This window comes from Opisthocomus hoazin, chromosome 20, assembly GCF_030867145.1.
Source record: "Opisthocomus hoazin isolate bOpiHoa1 chromosome 20, bOpiHoa1.hap1, whole genome shotgun sequence".
Classification (NCBI taxonomy): Eukaryota; Metazoa; Chordata; class Aves; order Opisthocomiformes; family Opisthocomidae; genus Opisthocomus; species Opisthocomus hoazin.
Window position 1 is genome coordinate 14,821,275 of NC_134433.1, and position 24,341 is coordinate 14,845,615.

Below are 24,341 nucleotides of genomic sequence, written 5' to 3' on the forward strand. Positions count from 1 at the left end.
AATTTGAGTGATATTAACTGAGTGCGGTATCAAAATCTACACCAAGCAGTAGTCGAGCCCTTGCCTGTGTTGCACTGGGGTGGCTGAATCGCTGGCTATACACGGTGAGAGTCTGTTTTAGACCAAATGATCTAAATTGCCTCTGCCTAAAAACCCACCATCTGCGTCCAAGAACTATCCAATATGTTCCTAGCAGTGTGTGCAAGCACCACACGGAAAGCAAATTAGGAAGAAAAACATGGCTAAAACAGCTTGATAAAGATAATGAGGTATTGAAAACACATAGTGCCATTTCCACGAGGGGTCACCGGGTTAATCTACATCCTAAAAAGGATGTTTTTACCACATGGCAGCCAACGAGGAACACCAGGCGAGCCAGGTGTGCTCCAGGTACGTTAGCAAACCCCTCAAACGCTGGCCTCCCCAGTAAAATCACAGAATCACAGAATGGTGGGGGCTGGCAGGGATCTCTGTGGGTCACCCAGCCCAATCCCCTGCCCAAGCAGGGTCACCCAGAGCAGGCTGCACAGCACCGCGGCCAGGCAGGGCTGGAATATCTCCAGAGAAGGAGACTCCACAGCCTCCCTGGGCAGCCTGGGCCAGGGCTCCGTCACCCTCAGAGGGAAGAAGTTCTTCCCCATCTTCAGACAGAACTTCCTCTGCTTCAGTCTGTGCCCATTGCCCCTTGTCCTGTCGCTGGGCACCACTGGAAAGAGTCTGGCCCCGTCCTCCTGACCCCCACCCTGCAGATATTTATCAGCATTTCTAAGGTCCCCTCTCAGCCTTCTCTTCTCCAGGCTGAACAAGCCCAGTTCCCTCAGCCTCTCCTCATAGCAGAGATGCTTCAGTCCCCTCCTCATCCTCGTAGCCCTCCACTAGGCTGTCTCCAGTAGCTCCTCATCTTTCTTGAACTGGGGAGCCCAGAACTGGATAAAGCTCACCTTGAGCTGCCAACGCACCTGAAAGCCATCGAAGGCCCGACATGAGCAGCTTGTTACCACAGGTGAAGCTGGAAATCGCGACATTTCCACCCAGAGGAGAGGCCTAGGGCTGGCCGGGCACTGGAGCTCGGTATCTGAGGGGGCTCAGCCTGCTCCCCCGTACCCGAGAGGCCCTGGAGCTGCCGAACCCTACGGGCACCGAGCTCCACGGCCCATGGCGACCGCGGGGAAGGCCCCGTGCCCCGCCATGGCGGTCCGGCCACAGGTCCCAGCCCTGCCCCACCACCTCGCTCCCTACGGCTGCCTGCAGGGACTCCCCTCGCCCCCGCACCCTCCTCCCCCACAGTCCCTCTCACCCCCTCGATATAACTCCGCAGTCCCGCAGCTCTTCGCTGCCCGGGGCTTTCCCCACCGTTCGTTCTTTCGCGCCTCCGCGCAGGCGGATGACTCCCTCCCCTTTCCCTCCTTTCTTCCCCCCTCTCATCCCCGCATCCTCCGCCACCTCCTCTCGCTCCTCGCGCGGCGGGGCCCCGGGGCGTCAGTTGGGAGGCGGAGCGCGCCGGGCAAACGGCCGAGAGGGGGGGAGGTGGGTGGGGGGAAGGCGGCTCCGCACACCCAAGATGGCGGCGGTGGAGCTGGAGTGGGTGCCCGAGACGCTCTACAACACGGCGATCTCGGCTGTGGTGGATAGCTACGGGCGGGCCCGGCGCCGGGACATCCGCTCGCTGCCCGAGAACATCCAGTTCGATGTGTACTACAAGGTACGGGGGGGCGGCGGGGGGCCGAGCGGGGCCGGGCCCGGCCGGGCCTGGGGGAGATGGAGGGAGAAGCGGGCCGGGGGAGGAGGAGGAGGAGGAGGAGGGAGGGAAGGTCCGCTGCGGGCCGGCCCCAGGCTTCTCCCTGCGGGGCTCGGAGGCGAGGGGCCGCGGGGTCTCCCCCCCCCCCCTCGGTGCCGAGCAGGGCCCGAAGGCCGGGCTGGGGGACCGAGGGCCTGTGCGGGGCCGCCTGGGCTGCGGCTGAGGGAGAAGAGGCTCCGGGGCAGGGCCTGCGGCTTCCCCCCCCTCAGACACGCACTCGTGGGCGGCTGGCCCGCGCGAAGGGCCCGGGGCCGGCGGGGAGGGAGGAGGGGGGAGCCCCGGCGCCGGGCCTGTCCTTGGGGCCGCGGGGTGAGGCCCGGGGCCGGGGGAAGATGTCTCCCCGCCTCTGGAGCCGGAGAAGGGGCAGGGGCAGGATGGGACCGAGCTGTCTGCCCTGGGATGGAGCTTTTACCTTCCCCGCCCCTCACCACCACCACCCCCCCCCGTTGTTTTTGTTTTTTTTATTTTAATGTATTGGAGAAGGTGATGTCAGTGGTAGAAGGAGCAGAGTTTGCTTTGCTCTTCTACCTTCTTTAATGATCAGGTAGGAACCAGATGAAAAGAATTGAGACTCATTTAATGATATAGCTTCTTAGCCTTAAATCATTCTTTCATGAAAGGGCTGTTTCTCGTTCAGCTGCCTCTAAAATATCCAGCGCTAGAGTAAAAGGTACACCGAGATGGTCCATTAATTTCTGTTGTCCACTAAATAGGCATTTCATCCCTGTACAGGAGCGGCTGGAAACAAGGGTTCATCAGGAGACAAACAATGTGTTAAAAAAAAAGAAAAGACCCTGAAAAAAGCCTAAGATGGGGTATAGCCCTTCTTTCCTCTGCCAGTAAATTTCTAAAAATCTAGGATGTGCTTAATTAAGTAATTCTTTAGACGAATCTTTAAGAACCAGGAGTAGTGGCCCATCACATATATAGAGAGTAATGGCATTTAGAAGGCAGGCCGATCTTCGCTAGAGACAGGGAAGTTGTTTCTACAGCCTTGATACAGGCATGTACGTTTTCTGTGTGCTAGCTGTTACTTGTCTGCCTGATGTGTTGAGAAATATAGAAACCCCTTTGTACCACGTATGAGCGTGCTCACAGAGAATGAGGTGGCTGACATGGCAATCATCAGATAAAGACTGAAGATACGGAACTAACAATGTGGAATAATGTTTTGGGGTTTGTTTTTAACTGTTAGTAGGTAGGACCACTGACAAACAAGCTTCCTTGGCATTGCTGTCCTGGTGGTCATTCAGATGAAAGGGCGGTACTCAATGGCTTTTAAAAGCACAAAACCAACACCTCCTTCTACTGATAAAAACACCCAAGTATGTATTATTCCCAGATTGTTTAAAAACTTGTTTGTAAGCGAGCTTAATAGATCATTGACTTCTTTCCCTTTTACTAGCACTCACTAGTCAGTGGTTGTGTTGAATCAGATTCATATGGAGGTGTTCCGTAATGAATAAAGAACCAGCAGGATATCTGACGTCTGAAGAGAGTTTCTGATCTGTTTGTTCTGCTTGTGTGCATTGGTATGTCATCTTGTTGGGCAGATGATGGTAAACATGCTAAGTACCTGTCCTCAGACTAATAGTTCTGTTGTACTGATCACTAGCCAGTATAACTTTTGTTAATGACAATAGTTTGCCTTGCTTTTGCTATTATTTCTGTATAATAAGGGGCAATGGGCACAAACTGAGGCACAGGAAGTTCCGTCTGAACATGAGGAGGAACTTCTTCTCTCTGAGGGTGACGGAGCACTGGAACAGGCTGCCCAGGGAGGTTGTGGAGTCTCCTTCTCTGGAGATATTCAAGACCTGCCTGGACAAGGTCCTGTGCAGCCTGCTGTAGGTGACCCTGCTTCGGCGGGGGGGTTGGACTAGATGACCCACAGAGGTCCCTTCCAACCCCTACTATTCTGTGATTCTGTGATTTTACAACAGTGCAATCTTTGATAACCCGAGATGTGTAAGGTGCACCTGTATTCCTCTTACAGATACGCATCTGTGACATGTCCACCTACGGAATAAATAAAGCTAGGCTACGTGGTGCTGTGAGTGGTAGGCCAGTCTGCCTGGTCTTCGCTGCTTGGGGTTTTTTGTATCTTTCCTGTGTAGGAGAACCTGTCCTCTTTAATAGTTATGTACGAGTTAGCTTATATCTAAATGTAACTAAACCTCGTATGGGATGCTGAAACGAAATCCGCAGCCATTGCTAAATGGCGGTGCTCTATAAGCAGAGGTGTCTGCCTGCAGCGAGTGCCTCGAAGCCTAGCCCAGATTACCAGTCTTTGGGAACAGTGTTTGCGTTTTGCTGTGCACCTACACAATTCTTAGTAACTGATTCTTGATGCTGTGTTTGGATGGCTGCAGCAGTACAAAGGAGATAGTTGAATTGGGTTAGAATGAGGACAGCGCGCCTTTGGACAGTCCTCCCAAGTAGTGCACAGTGGTTGTTGTACTGTTTTCATTCTGGATACAGTTATTTTGAAAATCACGTGGCTATTAAATACCACTTCAGGTTGGTGAGCTGTGTTCAACACATCCTGACCATCAAGTTCTTTAAAACAGAGTTTCCAAAGTCGCTAGCAGTCTTTCAAATAAGAGAAGCTGGAAGTTTTTTAGATCTTTGTTCTGACTACACGGTGGTGGTGGTTGCTGCTGTGTTGAGGGAGTCAGTTAGTTGTTAGTACCGCATGGAATAGTACTTACTCTTTAGGTACAGCTGAGGGCAAGTGATGTGTAGATGAGGTTTTGCATGAATGTACTTGCATTTAGACATTGAAAAAGGTAGAGAATCACCTTCTGTGATTATTGAAAGGAAGAACAATGTTTCCGGTCTTTCGCGTGTACTTGTGAGCAATGGTTTGTTAACCAGGTGTTAATCATGGTTTGTGATGCTGGAGAAACTGCCGCTGATTTTGCAATAAAATCGAAGGTAGTCTCAGTCAGGTTTTATTTTGATATGCGGGTGTTAATTGGCTGTGGCGGTATAAAACTTTATCATATTCATCGGTGTGAACACTCAAGCATAGCATTTGCCAATCCTGCGCAGTTTGCCAGCCTGCTCACACGGGTTGGGAAGGCGCAGGTAGGATGCAGTACTGCCACGGCAGCGGAGACAGGCAGAGTGCCGTTATTTAAAAGGGAGGAAAACGCTAGCAGAGTGTCTTGTCTTTGTTTTTTCTCCATGGTACCCTCTGATCCAGTGTTTGGCTCGATTGTCATAATATATTGCGTTTATTTCCTGTTCCTTAACAAATCCAATTACTTTTAATTGTACATATTCCAGAATTGTTAACTTCTAGGACGTGCCTTATAAACCCCTTGTGTTTGCAGTCAACAACGAGGAATCAAACGTGGGATGGCTGCAGAATGTCCTTTGTTGTGGACTTGTTAAGAAGTGGGTTCTGGCACCAGGTGACAGAAGCAGGCAGGTTCCTAATGCTAAGTGTATTTCTCTTTCTGCGGCGTTCTTAAACAATGAGTAACGCTATAAAAAAGGCAATATCAAATAATCATGATCGTAGTGAAACAACAAACCTGTACTGGTCCAGCTAGGTGTTACTGGATTTTTTTTTTTTAACAGTGTTTGACTTTTCCTTGCAACCATTAGAAAAAATAATAGAGACAGAGTAGAATGCTTGTAAGGAGATCCTGGAAGTTTTCAAGTCTACATTTGTGCTAAAAAATATTTAGATCTCTTATTAGTATTCTGAAGAGCTTAAAAACTGAAAACTAATATGGTTACAAGTAACCTGCATTTGGGGGAAAATAAATAAATAAATGTGCAAACATACCATATTTTATTTCCTTTGTGTCTTTGCCAGGTTTGTGTATATCCTGGTTGTGTTGTTTCCCAGTTAAACTAGTTAGGTTCTCTTTCTTGTTTTTTTTGGGGCGGTGGGGGGGAGAGAGGGAGTGTCGAGCTTTCAGCAGCTGAAGAAAGAAATATGCTGGATCTCAGTGAAAATAGGACATGCCTGGCAGGTACGCAGCATTTACAAATGTCAGAATTCTGTGTTAAAAAGTAGGTGACAACTAGAAAAAACTGTAAGTTCTCAAAAAAAAAAAAAAAACCAAACAAAACTTGCAAAGTGAGGAAAATCAAATTATTATATTTTTGTAGTTTGTTGGGGAGAGGATGGTGTTTTGAGGGAGGGAGTTCATGTAAAGAATCTAGTTTCTGTTGACAGAAAGAAGATCTTGAACCGTCTAGTCCGGTGGCTGTTCAGTTAGTGTCTTGAGTAGAATTCAGTTCTTTCCCCTGTCCCTCAGCTTTATATTCCGGTGCGTAATTGTCTCATTTCTTTGGTTCTCATGGTGCCTTGGAGGAGATACTGCTTCATTAGTTTTAGTGTTCTCCGTCGCAGGTATTTGTTGCAGTCACGCACTAGCGGGCTGATCTTGGATTTGTATCGGCTAACGAGGAGTTTTATTCAAGTTTTATTTTCCTTTTGGAATGTGTCTTCTGGATTGTGTGTTTTTCTGGTTTTTACATTGTTTTTTTTCTTGAAAATCGTTTGGGTCCAATGTTCTTTGAATGCTTTCTGATGAGATCATTAACCACAGGAACAATTGGAGATGACATGAATTTGTTTTAGTTAGTTAGTGCAGACCTGTAACCTTTAGTAATTGCACTATGCTAACTTGTTTTGCGTTAAAACTTTTAGGCAAAGTCCAAAAGGATGTAATCACGCTTTCTCTTTGAGGTAGTAGATGGAACTTCTGAAGTGCTCCTGCCTTGGTGTGAGTCAGAATACCAGATTTTGAGTTTAGATCCTGATAGCTCCAACTTCTGTAATAATGAGTTTAGCTGCAGTATCATGTTTCCTCACTGTATTCCGCTAATCCAAAAAGGAACAAGCATGGCTAATAAAAGCTGTTGTGTCGCATCTAGTTGTTCTTTGAACCAAACAAAATGGATAAGCAGGAATTTGCTGACTGCTCACAACAAGCAATAGAACGTCCCCGCTCTGCGTTGCAGTAGAGATTGTTTTTACTGACAAAGAATCTTTACAAGCGTGATTTCTATAAATTGGAATAAAACTAGCTTGTCCCAAGGTTTCAGTCTCCTGGGTTTTTGACAAGAGTGAAGAGGATAAACTACCCATGAAATGAAGTGTAGCCGTGCTGCTTCAGTTTTGAGGTTTTCTGACCAGAGGAGTACAAACAAGGTCATAAGCAAGCAGTGTGTGAGGGAGGCCAAAAATCCCGGAGCGAGCCGGTCGTATTTTGTAGGACCTCTGCTGTGGCGGATCAGTGTGGCTTCACAAAGACTTAGTTACGTTCGTGCTGCTGTGTTTTGGGGGGTCAGAAATTAAATGTGTGCATGGGAAACGATCATGATTTCTGCGTGTGTGCACACATACAGCCATTCTGATCATCTGGTTAGACTGCACGGTAGCGTGTGCAGTAGCACTTCACCGAATACCGCTTGAATTAGATCATACCCTTGTATCACCTTTTTAAATTAAAGCCTCACAGTGAAGGAAAATCATCACTTTGTGAGTTTTTTCCCAATTATTATTACTCTTTATTTTAACGCATGCCTTGTTTCTATAGTCTAAACTTAGATTAGAACTGAAGCATCTTTCCTTGTTATGTCTGTACTGGTTTGAAACTTCTTGCCTTTGCTTACCATCCTTCTAACTCGTATTACTCGGTTTGCTTTTTTTTTTTTTTAACTTCTAACTATGGGGCATGTTTTCTAATCCCAATATGCTCTAACTTCCCTATTTTTTTCAGTATCCTTGTTGAGTCTTAGATGCTAGAACTTATCATAAGTCAGGTAATGAGGTCACATTGTGAACAGAGACATTCAGCTCCTGCTGAAACCATAATTCCTATTTCCACTTAATTTCCTTTGTGCTGATTTAACTTCAAAGCAAACTGGGTTTCCCCACGTACTGCTGTGGAGGATCATACGTGTGTGTGACTGTAAGGCTCGGGCTTTGTATCCCTTGTGCTGGACTCTGTGCAGACGTGAAACAAAGAACTCTGCTGATGGGGTATGGAAAGAGGAGTGAGTGGGAAGAAGCAGAGAAGTAGTTTGCCTTTTTTTTTTTTTTTTTTTTTTTAATATGCTCTAGATAATATCCAGTAGAACTAGTGCTTGTCCAGAGGCTTTGTAGGTGGTTTTGAAATTTATTTAAAAGAATCCAATGTACCTAATTTTTGGACTGAGTATTTTCTAAGAGTGTTCCCCGCGCCCTGTCTGTAGTGAGTCATTTGTCATCAGATTGGTTCAGTGCACTGCTGACTCTCAGAAACGTTTTCCTTCCTTGTTGAGTAGGGAAGGAAGATTGTGGTTACAGCCAGACTTTTTTCCCAAACGCTGATGTTTGCTGACGAGGTGTACAGTCCTTCCCAAATTTGGCGTGATATTCCATGTGACATTAGTAGACATTACGAAACGTGCTGGGGAGCTCCTTGAAATTCCATGTATCTTTAATTCTTACTGAAATAGCCACATAAATTTTTCAGCCCTCTTCCAAACTGGAGCAGTCGGAGCATATTTTTCAAATTGCGTATACTGCAGTTCCTGTTCTAGAGGGTCCTTTTACAACTGGTTAGAATTAACCTCCAGCTGTTTTAAAAAATGGGGGGTTAATTTCTAGTATTTTTTCCTGAAGTTTAGAAAGAGTCTTTCCTGTTGTGCTTGTACAGAGTGAAACAGCCCAGAATGCTGGTGATATAATAGTTGTATCACTGTCTCTTGTGTTATGGCTTGGCTCTTGCTAGCAGTTTAACATATCTTTGTCTTTATTTTCAGTGGTTTGCTAAGAAGCAGTTAGAGCTCAGCTTAATGTATCCAGAGAGAGAAGCCTGACAAGATCTTTAATAGAATTACATGTGCATGATGATATAATAATAGAGAAGCTACAAGTTAATGCTACTGATACGTTTAATTGGGGACACCACTCTGTGCAGCCTTTGAAAGTTCAGGTGGATGTGTTAGGAGTTAAACATTAAGCCTTGCATCCTGAAGGAGGATCGTGCTGGTTTTCTCACAGCTGTGCCAAACAGTTTGATTGTGCATGTGTGCAATAATATGCCTGTGTATTAAACTTACACCTTGGTTCCTGCCTTCAGTGCCAGAATTAATGAGTCATTGTGAGCTGATGAAGTTGGAAGTCATGTTGTAGGCTTTTATTCATTTTTCCACAATTAAAGAAAAATAAATCTCTGTTAAACTCCAAATAGGTTATGTTTGTGTCTAAAAGACATTTGTTTCTTAAGAAAAGAATAGTTCTTCGGAAGTCCAAACCTCTGCCATTCTTGTCAGGGCATGTTTTTCTTGAATCACTATTTTGTTTTGTTTTTCGTGTTATGTAGCAAGGCTTGTGGTCAGGAATTGTGTCTCTCTGGAGCTTGAACAACAGAACCGTTTCTTCAGTGCTTGCAACTGCTTCTCAATGAACAAAGGAGCGTGACTGAATCTCCTGGAATTGCTTCACACGTTGACGTACACTCACTATTTCCATGTCAAACTTTGTTTGAAAATCTTGCTGTAATAGCTACAACAGTTTCAAGAGACTTCAAGCCGAGTGAGTTCCTTAAAAATGTCTGCCAGCATGTCGAGGGAAGGGGTGAATGGTGTGGCGGATGTCCCAAGGATACTGTATTTCTGGTTATACCAGTGAGAAGCAGGCTGGGGTTTTTTGCATGCCGGAATGGTGCAAGTGTTTACCTTTCGATGGGGATAGGGGATGTGCCGATAGCAGGCTTGGGCCTTTGGGCCATAAGCCAAACTTTACGTGTGCCTGAGATAATTGATAGGTCGGACTGAGGGTGGAGGTTGGGACCTTTCCCCTCCCTCCCACCAACCAGGGCATTTATTCATTAGCAGCTGAAGAATCACGTGTAACAGCGGGCACGTTACAAGATGTGTTTGTGTAACCCATAAATATACTAGTTTTTAAAAGTCTTATACAGTTGGTAAACTAGTATCAGAGTAATGTCTGGGATTTTTAGCTAGCACTGCAGGGTGGTAAGAGGAGATGATAATGAACCTGATTGAAAGCCTAATTGTTGAAGGTGTGATGGGACTTTTGATTGTTTTAAATCCTGCTAAAATAGCTTGGGTATGTGTTGTAGTTTTTTCCAGATATGATCTCATGAGTTATTGATAAGATGTCCACCTTCAGTTTTGGACGTGGAATACCAGGCAAGATTTAATTGTTTGTTGTTTTGTGTTTTTTTAAGATTGTGCAGAATATGGTTTTGGTTTTATAGAACAGTTCGCATTAGACAGCTGCGTTGAAGGAAATGAGAACACTTAACCATGAGTGTAGTTTTTAAATACATCAGACTGGATGTTCTTTGACTGCCAGAGAGAATGTAGCTTCAGAAGAAACTCCGATCTCTTTGAAGTGCAGGGACATGGCACTGTTTTATCCGAGGAGTAACTTTGCATGCAAACGTGTACTGTTTTTTAAAATGCTTCCTTTTTTTCCCCAGCAAAATAGATGACTAAAAGGAAAACATTCATTTCTGGCAATTGACGTTATTAGGTCAAAGTATTTTTGAGGGGTTTTTTTGCAGGTTCTGTTGTTAAAAAAACCAAACTTTCTGTGCTGAAGAATCAGTGTCACGTGCTTCTGGAAGAACAGTTGATTAAAACTAAGTTTTTGGCTGGAGGAGATGTTTTCACATGCTTTGTTTTGAGTACTAATTCATCTGCTTCCAGTATTTGTGGAGAAAAAGGTGAACTGGACACAAGATACTTATCAATAAAAGTATTTTAAGAAATTACTGAAACTGAGAGGAGTATTAAAATTTTTGTTAAATCTGTGTTTGTAATTGAGCATCTCTAAATAATGTCTTCTCTCGGCCTTACTTTTGCTTACGTAATGAGGGTGGTTGCACTCCCCATGTCAGAGTTCCTCATAGCTGTAAGATCTGCTCAGACGGCACGGAGGGCCTTGCTGTCCGTGTGAACGAGCCCGTCTTGGGCAGTGGGTGTCTGAGCATCTGAACGTATGGGCCAGGAAGTTGGGTTTTCTGAATAGCTGCTGCCAGTGCAAGGTAGCAGTGCTTCCCCTCTGTGTTCGTGACGGCGTGGAACTCGAGCATGTGAGCTGGTTTGTGTCTGCTGGTAAACCGCGGTTTTCTGCTCCCTGTGTCGCGTAGCGCAGATACCATGAAAGGGCAGAAACAGATCTCGAGCGGCCGGGGGTGACAGATGCAGCTTCAGGAGAGAAGTGGTGGTGAGACACGAGCTACGGGCAGCTGCCTCTCTCCTCATGGAGTTCCTGCTGCTCAAAAAGATTATGGGTTTTGTTTTTTTTTTTTAAATTAAAAAAGGGTGTGTGGGTGCTTTGTAGAACACCTAAAATAGCAAACGGTTGTACTGCGATAGTCTTGTGTGATCCCGTACTGTGCCTCCAGCAGAGGCTGGTGATGGGACATACGACTATGGCGAGCGTATAGTGGTGCTTCCTCAGGTTACATGCCCTGTTTTCAGTCATTTGTGGTTCAGGGGCTTCAAGATACTGGGAATTAATAGCCTGCAATGGATTTTTCTGCCATATATTTGTACAGTCACTTTTGTACCTATGTAAATTCTTAGTATTTATAGCATAATGTGGCAGAAAGCTCCGTAACTTAACTATGCATTGCATAAAGAACTGTCTGCGTGGTTTATTTTTTATGAACAAGTCAACTGATATATTTGCTTATCTGCAGACACAAATCAGTTTGGGCATAAACCTGGCCATTTCTTTTACTAAACGCATTAGAAGATTCACGTGAGTTTTCCCATTTACTTATGCAGGAGTTACTTGTGCAACCTCCGGTATTAATGAGCTCAGGACTCATGCCTGTCTTTAGCTCAGGGTATTGGTGAGTCATCCCTTGCAGAACTTGTGGGTTTGGGATTTATTTATATATATTTACTTATATATACTGTAAAATCTGTTTGCCCTGCTGTGTGCTAGATTCCGTGTCATTTAAAAACGTTTTCAAAGCATTTGGGATCAAAGAAGCTATTGTATTTTTTGCTGACTCTAGGGGTTTCTTGGTTTTGTCTTGGCTTGCTAGCTCATATGTTGTGGTGGTGTGGTGATGCAGGTGGAGGACATAGACACTTGAAAATACATTCATAGATAAAAAAAAACCTTGGAACCACCTGTGGAGCTCTCATAGCTCGTCTGCTCAGTTTTTAAACACTGAAGTTGTGCTCCTGTGTGGAGACAGTGGACCTGTTACTTCTTAGTCTGCTGTATTTCAACACTTTGAAGTCCAGATTTCATCATAAGTCATCTTTACTATTAAGCGAAATTTCCCAGAAGAACTGGGTCTTAAATTTTAAAAATATATTTCTGTTTTTCCTTCAGCTTTACCAGCAGGGCCGCTTATGCCAGCTGGGTAGTGAATTTTGTGAACTAGAAGTTTTTGCAAAGGTGCTACGAGCTTTAGATAAAAGGTAAGTATCTTAATACATCGATAATTCTCATTTCAGCTCTTACCTCTTGATCTAGGTTTCTGATTCTAGATGTCTCTAATTTTCTTGGCCTTCCTAGCTGTAGTAATACATAAGAATATCTCATTAGATTTACAGGTTAACTTTTAAGTTACAATGTGTCTTTCTGTGTCAAAAAATATAACAATCTGAACTTCTGTGCAAGTGTACCAAGTCATCTGTGGTACTTGGTTTCCAAGGTGCTTTTTTTGTTACTGCTGTGCTGCCAGTTGTCGTGGTTTAACCCCAGTAGGCAGCTCAGCACCACGCAGCCGCTCGCTCACTCCCCCACCCAGTGGCAAGAGGGAGCGCATTGGAAGGGCAAAAGTGTGAAAACTCGTGAGTTGACATAAAGACAATTTAATAATTAAAAAAAACCAGAGGAAAACGAAAACAACAAAAAGGGGGAGGGGGGAGCACAAGCAAGAAAAACAAGTGATGCAAAAAGCCCCAGTTGCTCACCACCAGCTGATCAGTGCCCAGGCAGTCCCTGAGCGATGGCAGTCACAGTGTCCATTTCTTGCTGTTGTAGCAAATCTGAAGTGAAGGGTTATCAAGCTGATAGGACTGTCCCAGTTTAAAGAGTTTTCCTGTCATATATTGAATATTCCAATTTGTGATGTTGTGCTCAAGACTTGACTTTTTTAGATCAGATTCTCTGTAACCAGGATAAGCTTTGAGTCTTTAGATGTACTTGCCTTCCGTTGTTTACGTGAGTGTGATACTAATGAATTCGTCACTGCTCATTTATCTGCAATTTCTGTGGGAGTTGTGGGGTGAGGGTGGATCTGAGGCTTCCCCCCCTCGAAGTTTTAGCTGAAAGTGTTGTTTTCCAGTTTTAATATTGTGTGGGTAGCTTGTGTTTTGCTTACACTGGAGGGTGTCCTTGTAAAGAACTCCGTGTACACTCACTTTATTTGTAGGATAATCCAACAACTGTAATCCATTAGCATGGAGATTGACAATTATGCTTGTATTCATCTGGTTTTGGTTTGGGAGAGGGTTGGGGTTGTTTCTCTGAATCACTGCTCGTTTGAATTCATGGCATTCAAGAGCCAACTGACTGCAGTGTTCTAAAAACTTTGTGTGTAATCAAATTCTCATTTCTTTTGTTTCAGACATCTGCTTCATCACTGTTTCCAGGCTTTGATGGACCATGGAGTAAAAGTTGCTTCTGTACTGGCCTATTCTTTCAGTAGACGCTGCTCCTACATCGCAGAATCGGATTCTGCTGTAAAAGAAAAAGCAATCCAGATCGGTTTTGTTTTAGGTAACTGGTGATGTTAGGCTGTTTGAAGTGTGATACTTTTTTTTCATGCAAGCTTCTGTTAAGCTGATGCTATTTTTTCATGTTAATGTCTGTGATTTTTCAAAGAACATGCGTGTTTTTGGAACTAATTTTTAGAAAACTGCTTGGTGTCCTAAGAAAAATATATTGGATTTTAATACCCAAGAATATGTAGGCTTGTGTTTGTGTCGTGGTCCAAAACCAGGACACTTTGCAATTTCAGATGTTTTAGATCTAAAATTTGTTGGCGGATGTGATGCTTAATATTAAGACTTTGCATAATTTTAGTATTGGTAAGTATTTCTTGACAGAAAACTGTAGGAAAACTGTGTAATGCCAAAAAGCGATCCTCAGCTGAAGGAGAATTCTTCTACTCTTATATTTCAGCCTTTTCAATTCAGGGCTGGAGGGTGTAACCTTGACAGGATTCCAATATGTAGTATGCAGTTCTGTGAAAGAAGCAGTCTTCTTACAAGACTTGAGCAAACCCTTTTTCTCTTAAAAAGGTGTTCTGGTGTTCAAATTTCTGTTTGTTCTTTGTGGTGTTCAAATTTCTATTTGTTCTGGATTTTTATTTTTTTTTCCCCTTCCCTGCAGGAGGGTTCCTATCGGATGCAGGCTGGTACAGTGATGCTGAGAAGGTATTTCTTTCCTGCCTTCAGTTATGCACCCTTCATGATGAAATCCTGCATTGGTTTCGTGCCGTAGAATGTTGTGTAAGGTGAGCTCACCTTTAATTCCTGGATGTCTTGCTGTGAAATACCCATTAGCGTGTTGCCAACTGCAGTGGAGCCATCAAGCTTCAGATGCTGCTGCACTGAAATACTTTCCTGGCTAGAGCTGAAGATCGGGAGGTGCTTGTTTTACACTTAATTCCTGGGTTTTCAACTTGTAAAGTGGCAGCACAGTTCCATGGAAAAAACCCACCGTTTTGCCTTTCTGCAGAATGTGTCATCAGTAAAAGGTGCTGCATGGTCAGAGGGGTCCAACGCTTTGTTTTTTCGAGGGTTTTTGCATGTGAAGAAATGTTACGTCTCGGTGTTTGCTGAAATTACATTTACTACAAGAAAAATTTGCCAAATCCAAACACAAATGATATAAATACAGTTGAGCAGAAATAAAAGGAAAACATACCTTTCCTGACTCCAGATCCAGAGAGCTCTCTGGCGCTGTGCTGAGCTGCTTCACTGTGCGGTTAGGTGAATACCTAGGTGTCCAGTTCTTGCGGGCATCTTCAGACACAGCTTGAATATTTAGAAAATAATTTTTACTTTTAGGAGGCATTTGGGTTTTGTACCTGCCTTGCGTCTTCTCAAGGCCTGTAGTGGGGTCCACTGAGATTCAAATTCCATTCACAGAGGCCTCAAAGATTATGACTTCCAGTTTTTAGTTGCTCTGCGCTCAGGTCTGTGTATCTGGGTGTGTGCTGTACTGATGCAGTCTGCAGCAAGCAGCCAGGTTGTTTTCACTGGTAACACCAGGACTGACCTCTTTTGCCTGCTGCAGGTGGGCACTTGAATACCTGCGTGCTAGGGAGCATAGTTAAAATAGGGTTGGTTTGGATTTTTTTGTAAGCTGATGTAATGAACAACAAAGTATGTGCTGTATTATCTCAATATAGGACAAAACTTGTTTTGGAAAACAGCTCCAAAAAAGCCTGCATCTTGTTTATGGCTGGACAAATGTGAAGAGCAAATAGGCTTTGCCAGTAGCTGCTTATTTTGTGTGCCAGCCAGAGGGCCGTGGCAACGGGTGCTGCTCTGCCTTGCTCTGCCCTGCCAGCTCCCACTGGCTTTCACTCCAGAAATAGGATGATGCCAGGGGAAGACTGGGCACACACATACACGCCTTGCTAGAACTGCAGAGCGGTGGATGCAGTACTGCTGTTAGTACTTGGTCCTTTGCCTTCTAATTAATCTAAAAAAGTTTCCTAGTTGTATTGGGCTGTTTGGCAAGCTGGAGAAGTTGCCTTAAAAATACACTTTCTCCCCATCTCCAAATAGAAAAAAAGAAAAGAAAGTAAAGAAAGGGGGGGAAAAAGGTGACTGTCTCTCTCTGTTGGACAGCAACATACAGCCCACGCAGCTGTGGAAAGAAGATTTTCATTTTCTGCTAGAAAAAACCCTCCTATGGTGGGATGAATGCTTCTGAATTAGGGATGTTAATTCTGTTTGGGCAGAGACAGACATTGTTCTTGTAGTGAAAGCTGATGGCCTGCGTGTAACCTCGCGTCCCTCTGGGCAACAGCGTAAAGGAGGAGACACTGCTTTATGTCCAGGCATCGCCCAAACAGTCAAGTAACAGCATCGTTCACTTGGAAATGTATCAAATGGAAAGAATTTAAAAACACTTTCAGAAGTGCCAAGTATGTAAAATCTGAAAACCTTTTCGTGGGAGAGAGTAGTAATTCGGCTTCAAAGTCATGAGGCAGTAAGATAAATGTTTTGCTGTCACAGTCTAATCCCTGCTACTGCTGTGCTGGCACTGGGGTTCGGTGAAGTTTGAAGAGAACAAAATTCAAGTCCAGCTTTTGAAAATATGACACTCTTTAAAAAAGTGGCTCCTCTTGTTCTAAAAGCTAGAAAGTCTAATTTCTGGGAGTTTAATACATTGCATTATTAATAGAATACAGTTTAAAAAATTTAAGGTTTTGTGTTGTTTAGACACATAATCTGGTGGTTCTTTGTACTAGCAGTAGTGAGTTATATGGAGAAACTGGAGAAAATTTGGAGGTTTGAGATTTCTGCAAGCTTGTCTACAACTTTCCTGCATGTGTTGTGCTCCTTCTGGTTTGCTTTCTCTCGTTATTATGTGTCAAACAATAAGGCACAAATACATGGTTCTCCCATGTCACTGGTTCACATTTTGCTGATTCTTGGGTTTTTTCTGATGTTTTTAGACTTCCTAAGCTGCTGTGTAACCCTGTGTTTGTTACATTTGTACGCTCCTAGAGGATGATTGGGGGGGGGGGGGGGGGGGGGGGGGCAAGTTATTCCGCAAAAGCTATTATTGCAGACATCAAAGAAGATTCATAGCTATTAGCATAAATGTCCTAAGGCATTTATTCTTCCTCTTGGCTTTATCTTCTGAAAGTCCTTTGGATTAATAAAGGATTTTTTGTTACTGAGAACCGGATCACATGAACTCCGCTTATCCTGGAGGATTGGGTTAGGTTTAGCTTGGTTTTTGGTCGATTTCTTTGTTGTTAGACACCATCACTGAAGCATCCAGATACTGGATATTATCTTTCCTAGGCGCTTATCTAAATTGCAGTACTATCCCTGCCGGCTTATACCATTACATGGCATTTGGGCTTCGTGTTTTTGATGTTGCGTGGCAGCTCCCAAGTGAATGGTGTCGGCAAAATAGTTTCCCTCTTCAGGGAAACTGCAATTGCTTTGTATTTCTGTAGTTTCTTTAAAATTCCTGCCTCCTGTTGTTTGAATGTTAGATGGGTTTCTGCTGCCTGTGACCAAGAGCACAACGCACTTCTGCATCGTGTTTAGTTCTCAGAACTTATTTAAGGAAGAATGTGGCTGTTGCTTCTTCCCTTCTGTTCTGGAGCCACGTTGCTGTGTTTCTGGTTGGAAAGCTGGTGTTTGTTTATGTGTTTTGAAGGTTTTTCTTTTGATCTTCTCTCTGTGTGGCTAATACACATCTGCTGTGTGCTTGTCTGCCACTCCCTGCTTGAGAAAATGTGACCTTTATTTCTTTTCTGGTTAGTGTTTGAGTTCCCCGGTCCGTTTCAGTAGGAAGGGATGGGAGGAGGCGATGTTGGAGGCAGGCGGAATGTGAGGGCAAACTTCCATGTATTTGTTACTTTGCGATTGCAGAAGGCACGGCCGCAATAACTTGTGCATCTCTGCTCAGGGTAAATGGTAACGGGGAACAGGCTCCGGGGAGAGAAACGTTTGACCAAAAACCTGACTGTTCTTTCCTCCCCCCTGAACAGTTTAGTGGAAGATCTATCATGGTGTATCATAAAAGGTACAAGATCCTGTACCTGTACGCTAGCTCACGTTTTCAGAGTTTCAGCCGCTCTGCAATACGGCGTTACGCTCTGCTTCACTTTGTGTGTTTCTCTTCCTGTGTTCTGTTCTGCTCCTGATTTGCAAAGGCTTGCCTGATGTTTTTCAATCTGTTACTCACTGCCTAATAACAGATTTCCAGGAGGGACAGTGGAGGTTAATTGACCAAAATATCATGTGTGCTAAGTGGCAGGCGTTTGCAGCAGAGAAGCCTGCAGTGGGCAGGAGTACAATTCTGCCCTTTGAGCTTGGAATATGAGAACACACACACACTTCCAATGTAGCTCTTTAAAGTAAAGAAGCATCAGCCTACACTAATGAAAAAAATTCATTTGTTTTGAGTAGATACCAGAAGCTGAAATTGTTACTTCTCTGGAGGAACAAGGGTATGTTTCAGTAGTGCTGTTTCATTGTCTGCAGTTGGCTGTCGCTTCGTGAAGCTTCTGTGAATCCTGCAGATGGAAAGGCAGCGCGTTAGGAGATGGGACAAGGCAGGGGGAGAGGTTTCTCAGACTTGTTGTGAACTGGGCCAACAAAGTAGTCTTTTCTGATGGTGTGAAGTCAGTGCTGGGTGTGCTGTCGAATGGATGCTGTTGAATCTCTTGTGAAGACACCCCCCTGCTCTACCCCCGTAAGCCCCAAGACAAAAAGTGCCCACAGGCAAAGCACTGTGCTGCTTAAGGTTTGAGGAGAAAGTGCAGAGGGGCGTGAGCGCTGGCTATGTCTGTACTTCTTCAGTGTCTGTTTCAGTTTGCTGTACTTCGGAAAGAGGTAGAAGGGACTTAATACTATGTATTACAGGGTTTTGGAAGTAGAATTTTATCAGTGCTGAGAAGGATGGATTTTAGGAAGAATAAAACACAAAGCCATCACAGCGAAGTGGTTCAAGCATTGGATATGTAAAACTGCATCAATACGTAAAATCATTTGACATCTCCAACAGTAAAAATTCTTGCAATTAAGGAACAAAGCATGGTCTACTGAAATAATATTTTCTAAATAGTTCTTCCGTATTACTGAATTCAGACAGTGCGATTTTGTTGGGATGACAGCCCAGTTCTGTTGTAAGTATAATACCAAATTGTAGATCCGAGGTACTACTGTATATTGAAATGGTTTATTCAGGCACTGTTTAGAAGATCTCTTTACATCTTCCTAAGGTTGCTGCATGTTCGAAATGGTAACTGTAAATATCACTTGGGAGAAGAAACGTTCAAGCTGGCTCAGTCTTACATGGACAAACTGGCCAAGCACGGTCAGCAAGCGAACAAGGCAGCGCTCTACGGGGAGCTGTGCGCGCTGCTCTTTGCCAAGAGCCACTACGATGAGGTGAGTGGGCCTGGGGGGTTGTTTCTCTTCACGACACTGGTTATGGAGTCTGCTGGGGTGTCCCGTGTCTGGCGCATTATTCATGTTATCTTTCCAGCTGGAGTTCCTGATCTTTTTCTGGTACCTGTGTGGCAGTACCAGAGGAATGCTTGATTTATTGACTTTATGTATTGTTCTGGGGTAGTCTGCAAGCTCTTAACGGTGCTATGACCAGCATTAAGAAATGACACGTGGGAGAGTGGTAGTAGGTGTTGGTCATCGGTACGTAAAATACTATGAAAAGCTGATTTTAGCAGGCAAAATGAATAGCAGAACACAGATGACAATTCTTTGCATCTGTTGCATCAAAACTGTGTCTTAAGTGTAACTGCTGTATAAACTGTCGTTTCCCTTTAGCTCCTAAGTACACTGACCAGGAAGTTGTCCTACACAATAGGAACTGTGAGGATTACTGAAAGATTATAAAATACCCTTTTTTGTCTGTAAAAGTCATTGTAATAATATGTGCCTTAGGCTACTATAAAATACTTGCTTACACATTCAGTATTAACCTTAAAAGTGCTTTTTAAGTCTGTCTTTTAAGACATAGCTGAACAATTTTCATTACACACAAGCAATTAAACAGTATTTTTTAAATTTTGTGATGTAAATGACCAGAATTCAGAGGCAAGTAATATTTTTCTTCATGCTGCAATGTAGTGAAGTTCCAGCTTCATTATGTTGGTAACTCTTTCTTCAACAGGCTTATAAATGGTGTATAGAAGCTATGAAGGAGATCACCGTTGGCCTGCCTGTCAAAGTAGTAGTGGATGTTTTACGACAAGCTTCGAAGGTGAATTTAAAATCTTCCCTGTTTCTTTTGTAACTAAATTGCTACTGAGAATGGGTGAGGATAGGCACTACGTCCAGCGTGCTCGGGTAACCAGGTCCATTTCATGGGCCTTACGGCTTGTTATTTGTGTTTAGCTGGCCCACCTCAGTCTCAGACCGATGGGGATTTTGTGGTGGTTTGGTTTGGTTTGGTTTTTGCTGAGTTCGAGCTGTTCAAATGAACATCGTGACAAAGTGAACCTGGGAGCGTTCTGTACAAAGGTGGTCTGTTCCCCTGTTTCATCTAGGCTAGGTGCAGTACTACTGGCCCTTTAGTTAGACATTTATGGCAGAATGAAATACAAGTTTATTAATAGTTATCTGTGAACCTTCTCTTGAATAACTGGAAAGTCCTTTAGTAACCCTGATGACACTTTTAAGTTAAAAGTAGTAGTTAACAACTGCGCCAGTGTCTGGAGGAGAGGAGTTCTGAGTATACACCTCCTCACATGCTGCATTTCCACCTGTTTAGGCTTGTGTTGTAAAACGTGAGTTTAAGAAGGCTGAGCAGCTGATAAAGCATGCGGTATACCTTGCCCGGTAAGTAGCATGCAAAAAGACCCCTTTTAACATTATGCTGAATTTGCCTCAATTAGTAATACGAGTATGTTTCTACAGGGAGCATTTTGGAGCCAAGCACCCCAAATATTCCGATACGCTACTAGACTACGGATTTTACTTGCTCAACGTAGACAATATATGCCAATCTGTTGCAATCTATCAGGTACGCAGCAGGGCTGAATGTCTGTCTGCAGTATCTCGAGATATTCGTAATCTCTCAAATGTTTGTACTGAAACTCGTGTGCAGTTAATTCATAGAGAGAGATAATAGTTGCTTTAATTACTGCAGTGCATGTTCATCAAAAAAACCAAAACACCCCCCCAGCTATGGGGCTTTGCTTTCTTTTTTATTTTTCCCAGACTCTTAAGTGGGTTTTATGTATTTACCGCCTCAAATGTGTAGGTATAGGCCTACAGAATTTCAGAGCCGGTAGATTTCCCCCCCCCCCAACTTTTAACAGTGGGAGAGATTAATTTGGGTTTTTTCTGTAGTAACCGCTGGAATGGTATTCTTGTAACTCTTTCAGACAGCTCTTGATATCCGGCAGTCGGTATTCGGAGGTAAAAACATTCATGTAGCTACAGCTCACGAAGACTTGGCTTACTCTTCGTACGTTCACCAGTACAGCTCTGGAAAATTCGACAATGCACTGTGAGTACAATTGTTTGAGGTGCTGGAAGCAAATTTAGTACTGTCAATGGAGAAAAATGTTCTGAAATGATAGACTTTCCAATTAGAATTTAAACGCATCTGCTTATTGCATTAATGTTTCTAATATTTTATCAGTCAGCAGCTACCTTACGTATATGTATCTTCAATTTTGTATTTAAACTCTTTCAGGTTCCATGCTGAACGTGCTATTGGCATTATAACTCACATTCTTCCGGAAGACCACCTTCTCTTGGCTTCTTCAAAGCGAGTTAAAGGTAGTACTCTTAATGGCATTGCTGGGAGAGGTTGAAATCAGTCGTGCAGGTACATTTAGGGCTGCAAGGATGGTGAGGGGACTGGAGCATCTCTCCTACGAGGAGAGGCTGAGGGAGCTGGGCTTGTTCAGCCTGGAGAACAGAAGGCTGAGAGGGGACCTTAGAAATGCTGATAAATATCTGCAGGGTGGGGGTCAGGAGGACGGGGCCAAACTCTTTCCAGTGGTGCCCAGCGACAGGACAAGGGGCAACGGGCACAAACTGAAGTACAGGAAGTTCCGTCTGAACATGAGGAAGAACTTCTTCCCTCTGAGGGTGACGGAGCCCTGGCCCAGGCTGCCCAGGGAGGCTGTGGAGTCTCCTTCTCTGGAGATATTCAAGACCCTCCTGGACAAGGTCCTCTACAGCCTGCCTGCTCTGGGTGACCCTGCTTGGGCAGGAGGGTTGGACTAGATGACCCACAGAGGTCCCTGCCAACCCCTACCATTCTGTGATTCGGTGATTTATCCTGGTCCCTAATGGAAGCAATGTAGCTGGAGTGGGGTGTTTTGGGGTTTGTTTGGTTTTTTTTTTTTCCAAATGGAGGTCTCTCTGGAGTGTTTGTAGTCCTCAATACTCTCTGTCAATAACGCTTGTAAAATACAAAAAAAACTTAAACTTAGCTGAAAGACATTTCTTGGGAGGAGGGAGGTAAAAGTACAGAATACAACAAAATACGTTGGGAGCTTGATGTCTGGTCATACGTGTTTGAAAACAGTTTGCAGTAAACACAAAGCCTGATCGGATGTCTCCCGGATGTTGTGGGGAGATGGCTTTCTCCTACCTAGGGTTAACGTCTCGTTGTGTTTGGAACACGGTAATGTGGGTTTTTCTCCCCTGTACCCAGCACTTATCCTGGAGGAGATTGCGATAGACTGTCACAACAAGGAGACTGAGCAGAGGTTACTTCAAGAAGCTCACGACTTACATCTGTCCTCACTGCAGTTAGCTAAAAAAGCCTTCGGGGAGTTTAATGTGCAAACAGCAAAACACTATGGCAACCTTGGAAGACTGTACCAGTCCATGAGAAAGTTTAAGGTACGAGTCTGTTGATACAAAGGTCTTGACTTAAAGTCTGCAAGGCATCTATAAATCTGTCACAAGAAACGATGATTTTCACTGTCCACAGTTCATAAGTTGGTAGTTTTATTGTTGGAAAACTTCTACTTTATAGTTTATTTCTCCAAAGCTTTGTGCAAAAATGATCCATTGAGATGTCTCTGCAGAGACAGGGCACAGCAATTTTAACAGAAAAGGTGATACTGTTTGCTGATCCATTTAACTAAGAATGCAGAAAACTTTATTTGTCTTTGACTTACTTTTTGCCTTTTACAAAATACCACAGACTCTTTAGCCACTACATAGTTATGTTTCCTTTAATCTTCCTTTCCCCCCCCCCCTTATCTTTTTACGGCACGGTGAGTGGTGTCTGACTGACCTGTGTGAGTTTGGTCCCCACAGGAAGCAGAAGAAATGCACATCAAGGCAATTCAGATTAAGGAGCAGCTTCTGGGTCAAGAGGATTATGAAGTCGCGCTGTCCGTGGGTCATCTAGCTTCTCTCTATAACTACGATATGAATCAATATGAAAATGCTGAGAAGCTTTATTTGAGATCCATAGCGATTGGTAGGTGATTCTTAAAGCGTGTGACTATACAGCAGTCGTAATGATACAGGAAACACTGTCAAAAAGCATATCGAAGCGTTCAGAAAAGAACCGAAGGAAATGCAAGGTGTTTCTTTTGGATTTGTTTTCGATCTAAATATGATGCTTTGGCTTGAATGTTCTCTTGGGGACTGAATTCTGGGATTGCGTTGTTCTCCGTGCTCCAGCAGAGCTCACTCTTGAAAGCATCTGGAAACTGGCTGACTGAAAGCTTGGGTGTTGGTCTTTACGCTGCGTTTTGGAGTTGTGGCTGAACTGGAGTGCAGAATCTGTTAAATTTCGGAAAAAATAGAAAACTGTTGTGCCCATCAGCCTCACTGTGCTCTCATTAAATATTTTTGTCTGTTATCATTTGCAGTGAACTTACAATTCCAAATCAAATGCATGTTTGGGCCATGCTGTACCGCAGTTTTAAGACAGACAATCTTACTTCGTACAGTTATGTGCAGTGCATTGCAGGAAGATTTATGATTGTAAGATAGAAAACTGAAAATTAACTTCACTGTTTAAATTGAATTCAGAGTGAGACTGGGATGCAAAATGACTTCCTTCTTTATATGACTGGTAGGTTCTATGCATGTAAAGCTGAATGCCCGGAATGTGGAGTCCCTGAGGACAAGTTACAGTACCCGTGAAGGAGAAGGCAGATAGGGTTCAAACCGCCATCCAGGCAGCTTGCAGGTTTCTTGTGTGCTTGGTTTACCATGACGTAAAGATTCCTGCTGTTGGTAAAAATGACACGAGAAAGAAGGCGCAACGTGCGGGTGGATTACCTCTTAATTTTGTGTTCTTTTGGATTTCTTTAGGAAAGAAGCTGTTTGGTGAAGGATACAGTGGACTTGAATATGATTACAGAGGTCTCATTAAACTGTACAATTCCATTGGCAATTACGAGAAAGTTTTTGAATACCACAACGTTTTGGCCAATTGGAACCGGTTGCGGGATCGGCAGTTCTCCGTCACAGATGCTCTGGAGGACGTAAGCACCAGCCCTCAATCCACTGAAGAAGTGGTCCAGTCTTTTCTGATGTCTCAGAACGTTGACGGACAGAGTAGCTAAGAACTCGGTCAGTTAACCAGTTACGGTGTTTTCCCCCAGGTTACAGGGGGAAAAGTCATACTGTGAAATCTAAACCATGTAGTTCTCTGGGGGCTGGAATTTGCGTTGAAACACTGGTCCAGTCTACTGAAGAGTGCCCATACGGATGAATGTGTGTTCAATTCTTCTCAGCATGTGTATGGCATGTTTAGTTCGGCTCACATTTTTAACTTGGTATTCCTGAGAACCCCTTCTTTCTCTCTTCTTTCAAAAGAAGCTACTTTGCAGAAAGTCTGCAAGAAAACGTTAAATAAAACTGTTTGAGTTCAAAA

The 24,341-nt window shown here is 43.9% G+C and overlaps 1 protein-coding gene across 1 annotated transcript; it reads left to right on the forward strand.

The window, feature by feature from the left end:
• The first annotated feature begins 1,541 nt into the window (after positions 1–1,541).
• APPBP2 (amyloid beta precursor protein binding protein 2) lies at positions 1,542–24,341 on the forward strand. The gene is made up of 13 exons (XM_075440076.1): positions 1,542–1,702; positions 12,138–12,226; positions 13,381–13,532; positions 14,148–14,271; positions 18,739–18,907; positions 19,650–19,739; positions 20,250–20,317; positions 20,396–20,501; positions 20,866–20,990; positions 21,180–21,265; positions 22,152–22,342; positions 22,766–22,931; positions 23,777–24,341. Exons 1-13 carry the CDS (start codon positions 1,562–1,564, stop codon positions 24,028–24,030), a joined length of 1,761 nt encoding a protein of 586 aa, XP_075296191.1. The 5' UTR covers positions 1,542–1,561; the 3' UTR covers positions 24,031–24,341.

Bases quoted from the DNA above. Each gene is read 5' to 3' on its own strand.
- APPBP2 (XM_075440076.1), top strand. From the start codon at position 1,562: ATGGCGGCGGTGGAGCTGGAGTGGGTGCCCGAGACGCTCTACAACACG. The intron at 14,272-18,738 runs GTGAGCTCACCT...CATCTTCCTAAG, and splicing joins GCCGTAGAATGTTGTGTAAG to GTTGCTGCATGTTCGAAATG. The intron at 20,991-21,179 runs GTGAGTACAATT...AAACTCTTTCAG, and splicing joins GGAAAATTCGACAATGCACT to GTTCCATGCTGAACGTGCTA.